Source organism: Pecten maximus, chromosome 12 (genome assembly GCF_902652985.1).
Source record: "Pecten maximus chromosome 12, xPecMax1.1, whole genome shotgun sequence".
Taxonomy (NCBI): Eukaryota; Metazoa; Mollusca; class Bivalvia; order Pectinida; family Pectinidae; genus Pecten; species Pecten maximus.
In genome coordinates this window covers 42,140,379-42,159,849 of record NC_047026.1, presented here as the reverse complement: position 1 = coordinate 42,159,849, position 19,471 = coordinate 42,140,379, and the positions used below count along the sequence as shown (strand labels likewise).

At 39.8% G+C, this 19,471-nt stretch overlaps 2 protein-coding genes across 3 annotated transcripts in view; both read left to right on the top strand.

Annotated features, from left to right (window-relative positions):
• LOC117339048 (uncharacterized PPE family protein PPE21-like) overlaps positions 1-15,758 on the top strand; it is a 19,943-nt gene extending 4,185 nt beyond the window's left edge. The window contains exon 2 of the mRNA XM_033900413.1: positions 15,573-15,758. Within this exon, the coding sequence (XP_033756304.1) occupies positions 15,573-15,758 (186 nt within the window). The remainder of the gene's footprint in view (positions 1-15,572) is intronic.
• Positions 1-18,080, top strand: part of LOC117339285 — a 33,736-nt gene extending 15,656 nt beyond the window's left edge. The window contains exons 1-2 of one of the 2 annotated variants that reach the window (XM_033900794.1): positions 2,915-3,310; positions 15,573-18,080. In XM_033900794.1, coding sequence (XP_033756685.1) covers positions 16,233-17,750 — 1,518 coding nt within the window. In that variant the 5' untranslated portion in view covers positions 2,915-3,310; positions 15,573-16,232 and the 3' untranslated portion in view covers positions 17,751-18,080. Of the gene's footprint in view, positions 1-2,914; positions 3,311-15,572 lie in introns of those variants that run through there. The other variant, XM_033900795.1, reaches the window with a different exon arrangement.
• Positions 18,081-19,471: the final 1,391 nt, after the last annotated feature.

Below are 19,471 nucleotides of genomic sequence, written 5' to 3'. Positions count from 1 at the left end.
ATTTATTTATTTTCTTTAACCTACGTCGGTATGTATACCTAAGTTATTTATCGTTACCACCTTTTCCCGTTTTTTTTACCTCGGGTAATATTTTGGTATACTCCTATACCATAAATTTCAAAAGTCCCGTCGTGATAAAATCGGTCACAGACGAGCAGGGGTTAGTTAATGAGGTACCTGTTGACGAGTATAAAATGTTACACTATTTTGTAACGTATCGATTTACCAACTTGACAATTGTTCGTAGTTAAATGCCGGTAGTCAAAGTAAATAAAACATTATGGTTTGAATGCCTATTGCAGATTTTGTCTTTGAGGTGTTGAAGACCTTTTTTAACAACAATTAAATCGATCTTGTCCGTAAATTGATCACATCAACCTTTCAAAAATTGATAAAGCTCACAAAAGGTTTTATATTAATTTCTGACAACAAAGAGTAATGTTATGTTGATTTAGATATCCATAAAGGTTTATTATGGCCCTCTGTGTCACCAAATCCTGTTTACAAATACATCGTTTTATCTGACAATCACTCGCCTGTCACTATTCGAGCTGTTCGCTCAACGTTTTCAACGAAAACTATGAAGTTATATTATGTATATTGACTAATAATGTTTCAATCATTGGAAGTTATGTAGTCGATAGAATGGTTGAATACAACAAAGATTTGTTTACCGATTCGCTGTGAAGTGTTTTTCTACTAATCACGAATTCTATTACCATTGTAAAGACCGGGGTCACGCGAAAAGTACAAAGGGAGGTCGTCATCGATTTCATCTTAAAACAGTTTTATTGTGTGTATTGATGAAGACTATCCTACACAAAAACAGAATTAACAAATCGAAGTTTGTATAATATATAAGTACAGAATAATGATTAAAATTGATAATGTATTAGGTGGGAGCTAAATATCAATCTGTCATACCCTCCTCCTCAAATAATAAACAGGTACGTCATACCGACAACCAGGTATATCACACAGACAACCAGGTACGTCACACAGACAACCAGGTATATCACACAGACAACCCGGTACGTCACATAGACAACCAGGTATATCACACAGACAACCAGGTATATCACAAAGACAACCAGGTATATCACACAGACAACCAGGTATATCACACAGACAACCAGGTATATCACACAGACAACCAGGTACGTCACATAGACAACCAGGTATATCACACAGACAACCAGGTATATCACACAGACAACCAGGTACGTCACACAGACAACCAGGTACGTCACACAGACAACCAGGTATATCACACAGACAACCAGGTATATCACACAGACAACCAGGTATATCACACAGACAACCAGGTATATCACACAGACAACCAGGTACGTCACACAGACAACCACGTACGTCACACAGACAACCAGGTATATCACACAGACAACCAGGTACGTCACACAGACAACCAGGTATATCACACAGACAACCAGGTATATCACACAGACAACCAGGTATATCACACAGACAACCAGGTACGTCACACAGGCAACCAGGTATATCACACAGACAACCAGGTATATCACACAGACAACCAGGTACGTCACACAGACAACCACGTACGTCACACAGACAACCAGGTATATCACACAGACAACCAGGTACGTCACACAGACAACCAGGTATATCACACAGACAACCAGGTATATCACACAGACAACCAGGTATATCACACAGACAACCAGGTACGTCACACAGACAACCAGGTATATCGCACAGACAACCAGGTACGTCACACAGACAACCAGGTATATCACACAGACAACCAGGTATATCACACAGACAACCAGGTACGTCACATAGACAACCAGGTATATCACACAGACAACCAGGTATATCACGCAGACAACCAGGTATATCACACAGACAACAAGGGACGTCACACAGACAACCAGGTACGTAACACAGACAACCAGGTATATCACACAGACAACCAGGTATATCACACAGACAACCAGGTATATCACACAGACATCCAGGTATATCACACAGACAGCCAGGTATATCACATAGACAACCAGGTACGTCATACAGACAACCAGGTATATCACACAGACAACCAGGTATATCACATAGACAACCAGGTATATCACATAGACAACCAGGTACATCACACAGACAACCAGGTACGTCACACAGACAACAAGGGACGTCACACAGACCACCAGGTACGTAACACAGACAACCAGGTATATCACACAGACAACCAGGTATATCACACAGACAACCAGGTATATCACACAGACAACCAGGTATATCACACAGACCACCAGGTACGTCACATAGACAACCAGGTATATCACACAGACAACCAGGTATATCACACAGACAACCAGGTATATCACACAGGCAACCAGGTATATCACACAGACATCCAGGTACGTCACACAGACAACCAGGTATATCACACAGACAACAAGGGACGTCACATAGACAACCAGGTACGTCACACAGACCACCAGGTACGTCACACAGACAACCAGGTACGTCACACAGACAACCAGGTATATCACACAGACAACCAGGTACGTCACACAGACAACCAGGTATATACATTACGTGTTGGGGTAGGTTTTAAACTACTGGATAATTTGCATTTAAAAAAATAAAATGTGCTTTTATAAAAACAAAAACAAACAAACGACACTTATTGATCTGAAATATCCTAAAACAGTTAAAATATTCAATGTCTGAAGTGATGTAATGTACAGGTATAACATAATGGTAAATGTCACTGAAATCCAACAGGAGATGGACACATAACGAAAACTCTACACAACGCTCTACTTATAAATATGTATATAAAGTCTATTTAAATTAACGTTTGGAGATTGAAGATCTTTAAACCTTGCCATATACCTGATATTTAGTCATGTATAAATAGGTTAATTGATTCACAATCGAACGTGTCTTGGCGAGGCGCTGACAACTCAGCCTTGTATTATCTTAGAGTACTAGGGATATATACCTGGACAGTCTGTGAATGGTTAAGTTACATAGAGTACTAGGGATATATACCTGGACAGTCTGTGAATGGTTAAGTTACAAAGAGTACTAGGGATATATACCTGGACAGTCTGTGAATGGTTAAGTTACATAGAGTACTAGGGATATATACCTGGACAGTCTGTGAATGGTTAAGTTACAAAGAGTACTAAGTGCATTATCTGGAAGGCAGTGACGGGTGAATTTCCGTTGAGAACTAGGGATATGTGTGGACAGACGGGTTAAGTTACGTTGAGTACTAAAGATATAGCTGGCTTTGGAAGGTTAATACCGTCAGAGAGAAAAGGTAGGTAAGAATTGAATGGTTATCGTATCATGTCGGTATGTAAAGAGGACGATTGTACCGTAAACTCACTCAACAGAATGGCATCGTTAAGCAAATCGAAATTTCCTCTTGTGCTGGGGTGTCCATGGTTGCTCTCTTCTCTTTCTTTCTATTTGCACTGGTACGTCCGCGATTGCTGTTGTCGTGTTTCCCTTTGTGATGGTGTGTCCCTAGATTTTATTGTCTTTTCTTTTTTGCTGGTTTCTTCCTGGTTGTTATTTTTGTCTTCCACGTTGTCTAACATCGTGTAATGTACAAATGTATGTACACACTCATACAACATGTCGTTAGTGCCGTGTTAGGTATGGACACACTCATACAACATGTCGTTAGTGTCGTATTAGGTACGAACACACCCATACAACATGTCGTTAGTGTCGTGTTAGGTATGGACACACTCATACAACATGTCGTTAGTGTCGTGTTAGGTATGTACACACTCATACAACATGTCGTTAGTGCCGTGTTAGGTATGGACACACTCATACAACATGTCGTTAGTGTCGTATTAGGTACGAACACACCCATACAACATGTCGTTAGTGTCGTGTTAGGTATGGACACACTCATACAACATGTCGTTAGTGTCGTGTTAGGTACGAACACACTCATACAACATGTCGTTAGTGCCGTGTTAGGTATGTACACACTCATACAACATGTCGTTAGTGCCGTGTTAGGTATGGACACACTCATACAACATGTCGTTAGTGTCGTATTAGGTACGAACACACCCATACAACATGTCGTTAGTGTCGTGTTAGGTATGGACACACTCATACAACATGTCGTTAGTGTCGTGTTAGGTACGAACACACTCATACAACATGTCGTTAGTGTCGTATTAGGTACGAACACACCCATACAACATGTCGTTAGTGTCGTGTTAGGTATGGACACACTCATACAACATGTCGTTAGTGTCGTGTTAGGTACGAACACACTCATACAACATGTCGTTAGTGTCGTATTAGGTACGAACACACCCATACAACATGTCGTTAGTGTCGTGTTAGGTATGGACACACTCATACAACATGTCGTTAGTGTCGTGTTAGGTACGAACACACTCATACACTATGTCGTTAGTGTCGTGTTAGGTACGAACACACTCATACAACATGTCGTTAGTGTCGTGTTAGGTATGGACACACTCATACAACATGTCGTTAGGGTTGTGTTAGGTACGGACACACTCATACAACGTGTCGTTAGTGTCGTGTTAGGTACGGACACACTCATACAACATGTCGTTAGTGTCGTGTTAGATACGAACACACTCATACAACATGTCGTTAGTGTCGTGTTAGGTATGGACACACTCATACAACATGTCGTTAGTGTCGTGTTAGGTATGAACACACTCATACAACATGTCGTTAGTGTCGTGTTAGGTATGGACACACTCATACAACATGTCGTTAGTGTCGTGTTAGGTATGGACACACTCATACAACATGTCGTTAGTGTCGTGTTAGGTATGAAAACACTCATACAACATGTCGTTAGTGTCGTGTTAGGTATGGACACACTCATACAACATGTCGTTAGTGTCGTGTTAGGTATGAACACACTCATACAACATGTCGTTAGTGTCGTGTTAAGTACGAACACGCTCATACAACATGTCGTTAGTGTCGTGTTAAGTACGAACACACTCATACAACATGTAGTTAGTGTCGTGTTAGGTACGAACACACTCATACAACATGTCGTTAGTGTCGTGTTAGGTACGAACACGCTCATACAACATGTCGTTAGTGTCGTGTTAGGTACGAACACGCTCATACAACATGTCGTTAGTGTCGTGTTAGGTACGAACACACTCATACAACATGTCGTTAGTGTCGTGTTAGGTATGAACACACTCATACAACATGTCGTTAGTGTCGTGTTAGGTATGGACACACTCATACAACATGTCGTTAGTGTCGTGTTAGGTATGGACACACTCATACAACATGTCGTTAGTGTCGTGTTAGGTACGAACACACTCATACAACATGTCATTAGTGTCGTGTTAGGTACAAACACACTCATACAACATGTCGTTAGTGTCGTGTTAGGTATGAACACACTCATACAACATGTCGTTAGTGTCGTGTTAGGTATGAACACACTCATACAACATGTCGTTAGTGTCGTGTTAGGTACGGACACACTCATACAACATGTCGTTAGTGTCGTGTTAGGTACAAACACACTCATACAACATGTCGTTAGTGTCGTGTTAGGTATGAACACACTCATACAACATGTCGTTAGTGTCGTGTTAGGTATGAACACACTCATACAACATGTCGTTAGTGTCGTGTTAGGTACGAACACACTCATACAACATGTCGTTAGTGTCGTGTTAGGTACGGACACACTCATACAACATGTCGTTAGTGTCGTGTTAGGTACGAACACACTCATACAACATGTCGTTAGTGTCGTGTTAGGTATGAACACACTCATACAACATGTCGTTAGTGTCGTGTTAGGTACGAACACACCCATACAACATGTCGTTAGTGTCGGGTTAGGTATGGACACACTCATACAACATGTCGTTAGTGTCGTGTTAGGTATGAACACACTCATACAACGTGTCGTTAGTGTTGTGTTAGGTACGAACACACTCATACAACATATCGTTAGTGTTGTGTTAGGTATGGACACACTCATACAACATGTCGTTAGTGTCGTGTTAGGTATGGACACACTCATACAACATGTCGTTAGTGTCGTGTTAGGTACGAACACACTCATACAACATGTCGTTAGTGTCGTGTTAGGTATGAACACACTCATACAACATGTCGTTAGTGTCGTGTTAGGTATGAACACACTCATACAACATGTCGTTAGTGTTGTGTTAGGTATGGACACACTCATACAACATGTCGTTAGTGTCGTGTTAAGTACGAACACACTCATACAACATGTCGTTAGTGTCGTGTTAGGTACGAACACACTCATACAACATGTCGTTAGTGTCGTGTTAGGGACGATGTGTATTGTTTTGTGGGGACGATGTGTATTGTTTTGTGCACACTTTGTGTATTGTTTTGTGGGGACGATGTGTATTGTTTTGTTGGAACGATGTGTATTGTTTTGCCGAGGCTTTGTGTATTGTTTTGTGGGGACGATGTGTATTGTTTTGTGGAGACTTTGTGTATTGTTTTGTGGGGACGATGTGTATTGTTTTGTGGGGACGATGTGTATTGTTTTGCACACTTTGTGTATTGTTTTGTGGGGACGATGTGTATTGTTTTGTGGGAACGATGTGTATTGTTTTGCCGAGGCTTTGTGTATTGTTTTGTGGGACGATGTGTATTGTTTTGTCGAGACTATGTGTATTGTTTTGCCGAGACTTTGTGTATTGTTTTGCCGAGACTTTGTGTATTGTTTTTTGGAGATTTTGTTTATTGTTTTGCCGAGACTATGTGTATTGTTTTGTGGGGACAATGTGTATTGTTTTGTGGGGACGATGTGTATTGTTTTGTGGGACGATGTGTATTTTTTGTGGAGACTTTGTGCATTGTTTTGTGGGGACGATGTGTATAGTTTTGTGGGGACGATGTGTATTGTTTTGTGGGACGCTGTGTATCGTTTTGTCGAGACTATTTGTATTGTTTTGTGGGGACGATGTGTATTGTTTTGTGGGGACGATGTGTATTGTTTTGCCGAGACTATGTGTATTGTTTTGTGGGACGATGTGTATTGTTTTGTCGAGACTATGTGTATTGTTTTGTGGAGACTTTGTGTATTGTTTTGTGGGGACGATGTGTATTGTTTTGTGGGGACTTTGTGTATTGTTTTGTGGGGACTTTGTGTATTGTTTTGTGGGGACGATGTGTATTGTTTTGCCGAGATTATGTGTATTGTTTTGTGGGGACTATGTGTATTGGGAGATCTTAGCTAGTGATTCCACTCTAACGCCTGTTGATAAGTGGAGATTAACTGTAAGTCCTGGATCAATACATTCCTTCGGCGCCCCTCTTCCTTTATACCTCCCACAGTATGTATGATTGACAAAGCAGCATTGCGCCAATCGTTATAATAATAAGTCGATGAATTTATCACCGATATTTTAATATTAAGTACATAGAGTCGGTAATATTCTCTGGAATGTTTCTCCAATCATCAGTTGAACTGTTAGCGTTTCTCTTGATAATGTCGAAAATTGGCACAGCTGCTACCAACAACGTCAACAATGGGCGTTCTCTTATAAACAGGCCAAACACTTACCTGGAGTACCGGATATAAAACATCGAGCATCGGATATATAACTTGTATTCCGGATATATAACTCGAAGTACCGGATATATAACCTGGAGTACCGAATATATAACCTGGAGTACCGGATATATAACCCGGACTACCGGATATATAACCTGGAGTACCGGATATATAACCCGGAGTACCGGATATATAACCTGGAGTACCGGATATATAACCCGGAGTACCGGATATATAACCTGGAGTACCGGATATATAACCTGGAGTACCGGATATATGACCTGGAGTACCGGATATATGACGTGGAGTACCGGATATATAACCTGGAGTACCGGATATATGACCTGGAGTACCGGATATATAACCCGGAGTACCGGATATATAACCTGGAGTACCGGATATATAACCCGGAGTACCGGATAAATAACCTGGAGTACCGGATATATAACCTGGAGTACCGGATATATAACCTGGAGTACCGGATATATAACCCGGAGTACCGGATATATAACCGGAGTACTGGATATATGACCTGGAGTACCGGATATATGACCTGGAGTACCGGATATATAACCCGGAGTAACGGATATATAACCCGTCGTACCGGATATATAACCTGGAGTACCGGATATATAACCCGGATTACCGGATATATAACCCGGAGTACCGGATATAGAACCCGGGGTACCGGATATATAACCCGGAGTACCGGATATATAACCCGGAGTACCGGATATATGACCCGGAGTACCAGATATATAACCCGGAGAACCGGATATATAACCTGGAGTACCGGATATGTCACCTGGAGTACCGGATATATAACCTGGAGTACCGGATATATGACCCGGAGTACCGGATATATAACCCGGAGTACCGGATATATAACCGGGAGTACCGGATATATAACCCGGAAGACCGGATATATAACCCCTAGTGATAGATTGTAATCATACTGGTCAGGGAACTATACAGACCTCCAATATAGATTGTAATCATACTGGTCAGACCTCCAATATAGATTGTAATCATACTGGTCAGGAAACTATACAGACCTCCAATATAGATTGTAATCCTACTGGTCAGGAAACTATACAGACCTCCAATATAGATTGTAATCATACTGGTCAGGGAACTAGACAGACCTCCAATATAGATTGTAATCATACTGGTCAGACCTCCAATATAGATTGTGATCATACTGGTCAGGGAACTATACAGACCTCCAATATAGATTGTAATCATACTGGTCAGGGAACTATACAGACCTCCAATATAGATTGTAATCATACTGGTCAGGGAACTATACAGACCTCCAATATAGATTGTAATCATACTGGTCAGGGAACTATACAGACCTCCAATATAGATTGTAATCATACTGGACAGACCTCCAATATAGATTGTAATCATACTGGTCAGGGAACTATACAGACCTCCAATATAGATTGTAATCATACTGGTCAGGGAACTATACAGACCTCCAATATAGATTGTAATCATACTGGTCAGACCTCCAATATAGATTGTGATCATACTGGTCAGGGAACTATACAGACCTCCAATATAGATTGTGATCATACTGGTCAGGGAACTATACAGACCTCCAATATAGATTGTAATCATACTGGTCAGGAAACTATACAGACCTCCAATATAGATTGTAATCATACTGGACAGGGAACTATATCGACCTCCAATATAGATTGTAATCATACTGGTCAGGGAACTATATCGACCTCCAATATAGATTGTAATCATACTGGTCAGGGAACTATACAGACCTCCAATATAGATTGTAATCATACTGGACAGACCTCCAATATAGATTTTAATCGTACTGGTCAGACCTCCAATTTGGATTGTAATCATACTGGTCAGACCTCCAATATAGATTGTAATCATACTGGTCAGGGAACTATACAGACCTCCAATATAGATTGTAATCATACTGGTCAGGGAACTATACAGACCTCCAATATAGATTGTAATCATACTGGTCAGGGAACTATACAGACCTCCAATATAGATTGTAATCATACTGGACAGGGAACTATACAGACCTCCAATATAGATTGTAATCATACTGGACAGACCTCCAATATAGATTGTAATCATACTGGTCAGGTAACTATACAGACCTCCAATATAGATTGTAATCATACTGGTCAGGGAACTCTACAGACCTCCAATATAGATTGTAATCATACTGGTCAGACCTCCAATATAGATTGTAATCATACTGGTCAGGGAACTATACAGACCTCCAATATAGATTGTAATCATACTGGACAGGGAACTATACAGACCTCCAATATAGATTGTAATCATACTGGTCAGGGAACTATACAGACCTCCAATATAGATTGTAATCATACTGGTCAGGGAACTATACAGACCTCCAATATAGATTGTAATCATACTGGTCAGGTAACTATACAGACCTCCAATATAGATTGTAATCATACTGGTCAGGGAACTATACAGACCTCCAATATAGATTGTAATCATACTGGTCAGGGAACTATACAGACCTCCAATATAGATTGTAATCATACTGGTCAGACCTCCAATATAGATTGTGATCATACTGGTCAGGGAACTATACAGACCTCCAATATAGATTGTGATCATACTGGTCAGGGAACTATACAGACCTCCAATATAGATTGTAATCATACTGGTCAGGAAACTATACAGACCTCCAATATAGATTGTAATCATACTGGACAGGGAACTATATCGACCTCCAATATAGATTGTAATCATACTGGTCAGGGAACTATATCGACCTCCAATATAGATTGTAATCATACTGGTCAGGGAACTATACAGACCTCCAATATAGATTGTAATCATACTGGTCAGACCTCCAATATAGATTGTGATCATACTGGTCAGGGAACTATACAGACCTCCAATATAGATTGTAATCATACTGGTCAGGGAACTATACAGACCTCCAATATAGATTGTAATCATACTGGACAGACCTCCAATATAGATTGTAATCATACTGGTCAGGTAACTATACAGACCTCCAATATAGATTGTAATCATACTGGTCAGGGAACTCTACAGACCTCCAATATAGATTGTAATCATACTGGTCAGACCTCCAATATAGATTGTAATCATACTGGTCAGGGAACTATACAGACCTCCAATATAGATTGTAATCATACTGGACAGGGAACTATACAGACCTCCAATATAGATTGTAATCATACTGGTCAGGGAACTATACAGACCTCCAATATAGATTGTAATCATACTGGTCAGGGAACTATACAGACCTCCAATATAGATTGTAATCATACTGGTCAGGGAACTATACAGACCTCCAATATAGATTGTAATCATACTGGTCAGGGAACTATACAGACCTCCAATATAGATTGTAATCATACTGGTCAGGGAACTATACAGACCTCCAATATAGATTGTAATCATACTGGTTAGACCTCCAATATAGATTGTAATCATACTGGTCAGGGAACTATACAGACCTCCAATATAGATTGTAATCATACTGGACAGACCTCCAATATAGATTGTAATCATACTGGTCAGGGAACTATACAGACCTCCAATATAGATTGTAATCATACTGGTCAGGGAACTATACAGACCTCCAATATAGATTGTAATCATACTGGTCAGACCTCCAATATAGATTGTGATCATACTGGTCAGGGAACTATACAGACCTCCAATATAGATTGTGATCATACTGGTCAGGGAACTATACAGACCTCCAATATAGATTGTAATCATACTGGTCAGGAAACTATACAGACCTCCAATATAGATTGTAATCATACTGGACAGGGAACTATATCGACCTCCAATATAGATTGTAATCATACTGGTCAGGGAACTATATCGACCTCCAATATAGATTGTAATCATACTGGTCAGACCTCCAATATAGATTGTGATCATACTGGTCAGGGAACTATACAGACCTCCAATATAGATTGTAATCATACTGGTCAGGGAACTATACAGACCTCCAATATAGATTGTAATCATACTGGACAGACCTCCAATATAGATTGTAATCATACTGGTCAGGTAACTATACAGACCTCCAATATAGATTGTAATCATACTGGTCAGGGAACTCTACAGACCTCCAATATAGATTGTAATCATACTGGTCAGACCTCCAATATAGATTGTAATCATACTGGTCAGGGAACTATACAGACCTCCAATATAGATTGTAATCATACTGGACAGGGAACTATACAGACCTCCAATATAGATTGTAATCATACTGGTCAGGGAACTATACAGACCTCCAATATAGATTGTAATCATACTGGTCAGGGAACTATACAGACCTCCAATATAGATTGTAATCATACTGGTCAGGGAACTATACAGACCTCCAATATAGATTGTAATCATACTGGTCAGGGAACTATACAGACCTCCAATATAGATTGTAATCATACTGGTCAGGGAACTATACAGACCTCCAATATAGATTGTAATCATACTGGTCAGGGAACTATACAGACCTCCAATATAGATTGTAATCATACTGGTTAGACCTCCAATATAGATTGTAATCATACTGGTCAGGGAACTATACAGACCTCCAATATAGATTGTAATCATACTGGACAGACCTCCAATATAGATTGTAATCATACTGGTCAGGGAACTATACAGACCTCCAATATAGATTGTAATCATACTGGTCAGGGAACTATACAGACCTCCAATATAGATTGTAATCATACTGGTCAGACCTCCAATATAGATTGTGATCATACTGGTCAGGGAACTATACAGACCTCCAATATAGATTGTGATCATACTGGTCAGGGAACTATACAGACCTCCAATATAGATTGTAATCATACTGGTCAGGAAACTATACAGACCTCCAATATAGATTGTAATCATACTGGACAGGGAACTATATCGACCTCCAATATAGATTGTAATCATACTGGTCAGGGAACTATATCGACCTCCAATATAGATTGTAATCATACTGGACAGGGAACTATACAGACCTCCAATATAGATTGTAATCATACTGGTCAGACCTCCAATATAGATTGTGATCATACTGGTCAGGGAACTATACAGACCTCCAATATAGATTGTAATCATACTGGACAGACCTCCAATATAGATTGTAATCATACTGGTCAGGGAACTATACAGACCTCTAATATAGATTGTAATCATACTGGTCAGACCTCCAATATAGATTGTGATCATACTGGTCAGACCTCCAATATAGATTGTAATCATACTGGTCAGGGAACTATACAGACCTCCAATATAGATTGTAATCATACTGGTCAGGTAACTATACAGACCTCCAATATAGATTGTAATCATACTGGTCAGGGAACTATACAGACCTCCAATATAGATTGTAATCATACTGGTCAGGGAACTATACAGACCTCCAATATAGATTGTAATCATGCTGGTCAGGGAACTATACAGACCTCCAATATAGATTGTAATCATACTGGTTAGACCTCCAATATAGATTGTAATCATACTGGTCAGGGAACTATACAGACCTCCAATATAGATTGTAATCATACTGGACAGACCTCCAATATAGATTGTAATCATACTGGTCAGGGAACTATACAGACCTCCAATATAGATTGTAATCATACTGGTCAGGGAACTATACAGACCTCCAATATAGATTGTAATCATACTGGTCAGACCTCCAATATAGATTGTGATCATACTGGTCAGGGAACTATACAGACCTCCAATATAGATTGTGATCATACTGGTCAGGGAACTATACAGACCTCCAATATAGATTGTAATCATACTGGTCAGGAAACTATACAGACCTCCAATATAGATTGTAATCATACTGGACAGGGAACTATATCGACCTCCAATATAGATTGTAATCATACTGGTCAGGGAACTATATCGACCTCCAATATAGATTGTAATCATACTGGTCAGGGAACTATACAGACCTCCAATATAGATTGTAATCATACTGGTCAGACCTCCAATATAGATTGTGATCATACTGGTCAGGGAACTATACAGACCTCCAATATAGATTGTAATCAAACTGGACAGACCTCCAATATAGATTGTAATCATACTGGTCAGGGAACTATACAGACCTCCAATATAGATTGTAATCATACTGGTCAGGGAACTATACAGACCTCCAATATAGATTGTAATCATACTGGTCAGGGAACTATACAGACCTCCAATATAGATTGTAATCATACTGGTCAGGGAACTATACACACCTCCAATATAGATTGTAATCATACTGGTCAGGGAACTATACACACCTCCAATATAGATTGTAATCATACTGGACAGACCTCCAATATAGATTGTAATCATACTGGTCAGGGAACTATACAGACCTCCAATATAGATTGTAATCATACTGGTCAGGGAACTATACAGACCTCCAATATAGATTGTAATCATACTGGTCAGGTAACTATACAGACCTCCAATATAGATTGTAATCATACTGGTCAGGGAACTATACAGACCTCCAATATAGATTGTAATCATACTGGACAGGGAACTATACAGACCTCCAATATAGATTGTAATCATACTGGTCAGGGAACTATACAGACCTCCAATATAGATTGTAATCATACTGGTCAGGGAACTATACAGACCTCCAATATAGATTGTAATCATACTGGACAGGGAACTATACAGACCTCCAATATAGATTGTAATCATACTGGTCAGGGAACTATACAGACCTCCAATATAGATTGTAATCATACTGGTCAGACCTCCAATATAGATTGTAATCATACTGGTCAGGGAACTGTACAGACCTCCAATATAGATTGTAATCATACTGGTCAGGGAACTATACAGACCTCCAATATAGATTGTAATCATACTGGTCAGACCTCCAATATAGATTGTAATCATACTGGTCAGGGAACTGTACAGACCTCCAATATAGATTGTAATGATACTGGTCAGGGAACTATACAGACCTCTAATATAGATTGTAATCATACTGGTCAGACCTCCAATATAGATTGTGATCATACTGGTCAGACCTCCAATATAGATTGTGATCATACTGGTCAGGGAACTATACAGACCTCCAATATAGATTGTAATCATACTGGTCAGGTAACTATACAGACCTCCAATATAGATTGTAATCATACTGGTCAGACCTCCAATATAGATTGTGATCATACTGGTCAGGGAACTATACAGACCTCCAATATAGATTGTAATCATACTGGTCAGGGAACTATACAGACCTCCAATATAGATTGTAATCATACTGGTCAGGGAATTATACTGACCTCCAATATAGATTGTAATCATACTGGACAGGGAACTATATCGACCTCCAGTATAGATTGTAATCATACTGGTCAGGGAACTATATCGACCTCCAATACAGATTGTAATCATACTGGTCAGGGAACTATACAGACCTCCAATATAGATTGTAATCATGAATTTAACAGCAGATTTGAAAGAGGACTTGGTGAAAAAACTGTATGATGTATGTTAAAACACCATCTTTTTACATAACTTCCACGTCTTTATTACAATTGCAACTGTAATGTAGTTTGTAAATGTATGTCCATGGACATGTATATAAGTATATTAAACAGCTACCCTACTGATAATAGGTCCTAGTATATACTATGTAACTTATGTTCAGATTTGTTAAATGGAATACTATATACACCAAGGTGTGAAATGGGATTAGAAAACGGGAACTTGTGCCCAACTGGTACCGATTTCCTGAGTAAGCCGTGTAATCCCTGGAGCTGTACATTAGGTATGTGTATCGAGTAAATACAGCCCAGTGTTACATAGGAAAGGATTTAATATCACAGTATTTAATTCAGAGTATACCCCAACCACTTTATAGAATCAACAATGGAAATGAATAGGTGTAACTATCTTAATCTGTTAACGGCCATACTTACAACTGACAAATTTCTCCTCTTGTTTTCAGAACTCTAACGAATCCTTGGCCAAAGACAGCTGTGGACGAGTTAGGGATCTATGTACTACAGCTGTGGACGAGTTAGGGATCTATGTACTACAGCTGTGGACGAATTTGGGATCTATATACCTCAGTGTGGACGAGTTTGGGATCAAAGGCGACGAATCTGTAGAGCGATACGTTTGGACAGAATAGTTATCTGTCCAGTGATAGTGTGACGAGTTATCAGCCCTAACACTTTGTATTACGTACGGGTAGTCTGGACGGTAGCTGATATAGTCGGATATATGCTGATTGGTCGGCCATTGATCATTATTGTATCACAACTTACACCGAGATGTGATCAAATACCCCGGACGTTAATTTATGGAGAATAGCTTACAGGCAAACTGATTTGTAAATGTTTGGCCATTTGGTCAAACAAATGTTTTAATGGACCTCTTGACGTAAATCAAACAAGCTGGACGCTCGCGATAATACTGGTTTAAAGGGCACGCGCGATATTGTGTACCAAGTCGATGGCTTGTTGATGGCAGTAACGTCGTGTGTAATGACTAACCTGTAAAAGTCACATACTTGGGCTTCAGAACGTTATTGTTGAGACGCCTTGACGGAGACAATAAGCAATTAATGCTTTACAGTAACATATACTATTGGATGACTATGTGAATGCCGGTCGATGCTCGGGTAAATACCAATACAATGGGACCATTCCACGACCAAAGTCAGATAATGGAATTCCTAGACGAGTCCATAGCCGGCTCGTCACTTAGAGGCAGCCCGAACATGTTTGAGGAAGAGCAGTTGAGATTGGAATCTGCTTTTTCCGAGTTCAGTCTTGACGAAGACAACACGGATGAGGGTCGGTTATCCCGGGCGTTACAATCCTGGATGCCAGATCATCAGTACTCCAGTATCAAACCGATAGAGAAACCCCGAATACAGCCTATATACAGCGGACGTCTCGGGGAACATAAATATCTAAAGAGGTCCTCCAGTGAGGACTCTATCGTTACCAAACTATCTTTGTTTTCATGCTCCACGGACCATGACCACTATGAGGAGGATGTGGCGACCATACGGAAAAAGAGAAGAAAAAAGAAGACAGTCACTTCCGCAATTAAGGAAGACACTCTTACGTGGGAAAAACTCGCGGAGACATACAGAAATAAGAGAGGTGCTTTCACAAGCTTCATGAAAACCCAAAACGCGATAACTATGGATATATTTACGGGACAAATACCTGAGGAGAGTGACATTCAAAAGCTTATGAATCCCAAGGAGAGGGCTTCAATGGCTCGGGTTGGTAAAACTCAAGGGATTCAACTGGCGGTCAACAATACGAAAAGTGGTAGCATGACAAACATTGATGAGTCAGGTCGCCCAACGGTGATGTCGTCATCTAAGGTCAAAAGAGGCAGAGTAGGGTCCGCGGGCACGAAACCAACGAGTAGAGCTATTAATCTAGAGGAAATAAGACAGCAGCGTGTCAACGAGAAACTAGCTCAGTTACAAAAAGCGAGAAATAAGAGGTCCCTAGCTCTCAGGAAGCGGACATCTATTCCAAGGAAGATGTCTTTGGCGTCTGATGTTAGCTCCGAGTTTGCTCCCAACACCCCGTCGGCTCGGTCTTTATCGCCGGAACCGGAAGAGAGGGTGTCTGTGTGGAAAGGAGATCGTGAAATCTTAGAAATGGATTTACGGAAGGGATTAACAGACCGTGCGACAACGAGGATCAAACACACAACTGCAGCATTAGAGCGTGTCACTGGGTTCGGGGAGGAGAATGAATTCCAACGTACTGTCGGGAGACACGAGGAATTCCCATTTCATATAACAGATGACTATGGATTACATCCAAAAATTGTACAAAGGATTCGTATTTCTCCTCAGCTTAGCCACGTCATACAGACTGATATTAAAGTGAGAATGGGTCGTCCGCGATATCACGAGATTCGGGTCAGGGACATGGATATTTGGAACCGGGGTCAGAAACTTGACCGAGGTCATACCAACTTGAAGGTTTTTAACTGGTTACATAGTTTGCGCGAGGACCTGTTTGAGAAGGACATAGAGTGTGTAGTAGAGGATAGCCTTCCCACTCGTCAGGATGAGGTCGGGATTCTCCACGTGGAGTCGGCGGACGAACCCGACATTTCGCCGCTATATCTAAAAACGTTTAGATAATGTTTAGAAGTTTAGGGTGTCGAAAATGTACAAGTAAATTGTTCAAGCACATTACACGTCCATGAAGGTATGTGATGCTTCATTCTACTGGTGGTTTATCTTACTTAACCTGATAAATATATCAGTTTGTTCGATTACTGACATACCTTAATTTGTTTTCCAACATATTTTCTCTGAAGATAAGCTGTTTATGATTAAGTTCTCTAAGGATTAGATGTTTATTGCTTATTTTCCCTAAGGATTTGCTCTTTATGGCTTATTTTCTTTAAGATAAGCTGTTTATGGCTTATGTCCCTTAACGTTTGCTGTTTATGGCGTATTTCCCTTAAGATAAGCTGTTTATGGCGTATTTCCCTTAAGATAAGCTGTTTATGGCTCATTTCCTGTAAGATAAGCTGTTTATGGCTTATGTCCCTTAACGTTTGCTGTTTATGGCGTATTTCCCTTAAGATAAGCTGTTTATGGCGTATTTCCCTTAAGATAAGCTGTTTATGGCTCATTTCCTGTAAGATTAGCTGTTTATGGCTTATGTCCCTTAACGTTTGCTGTTTATGGCGTATTTCCCTTAAGATAAGCTGTTTATGGCGTATTTCCCTTAAGATAAGCTGTTTATGGCTCATTTCCTGTAAGATTAGCTGTTTATGGCTTATTTCCCTTAAGATTAGCTGTTTATGGCTTATGTCCCTTAAGATAAGCTGTTTATGGCTTATTTCCTTTAAGATTAGCTGTTTATGGCTTATGTCCCTTAAGATAAGCTGTTTATGGCTTATTTCCCTTAAGATAAGCTGTTTATGGCTTATGTCTCTTAAGATAAGCTGTTTATGGCTTATTTCCCTTAAGATAAGCTGTGTATGGCTTATTTCCCCTTAAGATTAGCTGTTTATGGCTTATTTCCCCTTAAGATAAGCTGTTTATGGCTTATTCCCCTTAAGATTAGCTGTTTATGGCTTATTCCCCTTAAGATAAGCTGTTTATGGCTTATTTCCCTTAAGATTAGCTGTTTATGGCTTATTCCCTTAAGATTAGCTGTTTATGGCTTATTTCCCTTAAGATTAGCTGCTTATGGCTTATGTCCTTAACGTTTGCTGTTTATGGCGTATTTCCCTTAAGATAAGCTGTTTATGGCTTATTTCCCTTAACGTTTGCTGTTTATGGCGTATTTCCCTTAAGATTAGCTGTTTATGGCTTATTTCCCTTAAGATTAGCTGTTTATGGCTTATGTCCTTAACGTTTGCTGTTTATGGCTTATTTCCCTAAAGATAAGCTGTTTATGGCTTATTTCCCTAAAGATTAGCTGTTTATGGCTTATGTCCTTAACGTTTGCTGTTTATGGCGTATTTCCCTTAAGATAAGCTGTTTATGGCTTATTTCCCTAAAGATTAGCTGTTCATGGCTTATTTCCCTAAAGATTAGCTGTTCATGGCTTATTTCCCTAAAGATTAGCTGTTCATGGCTTATTTCCCTAAAGATTAGCTGTTCATGGCTTATTTCCCTAAAGATTAGCTGTTCATGGCTTATTTCCCTAAAGATTAGCTGTTCATGGCTTATTTCCCTAAAGATTAGCTGTTTATGGCGTATTTTCCCTAAGGATTAGCTCTTTATGGCTTATTTCCCTAAGGATTGGTCTGTGTTGAATTTTTGAATTGATGAAAGTAAATTAAAACAACAATTACTCTATTTCACAAGACTTCGAATGTCACAAACATGTATATAGCCTGGTC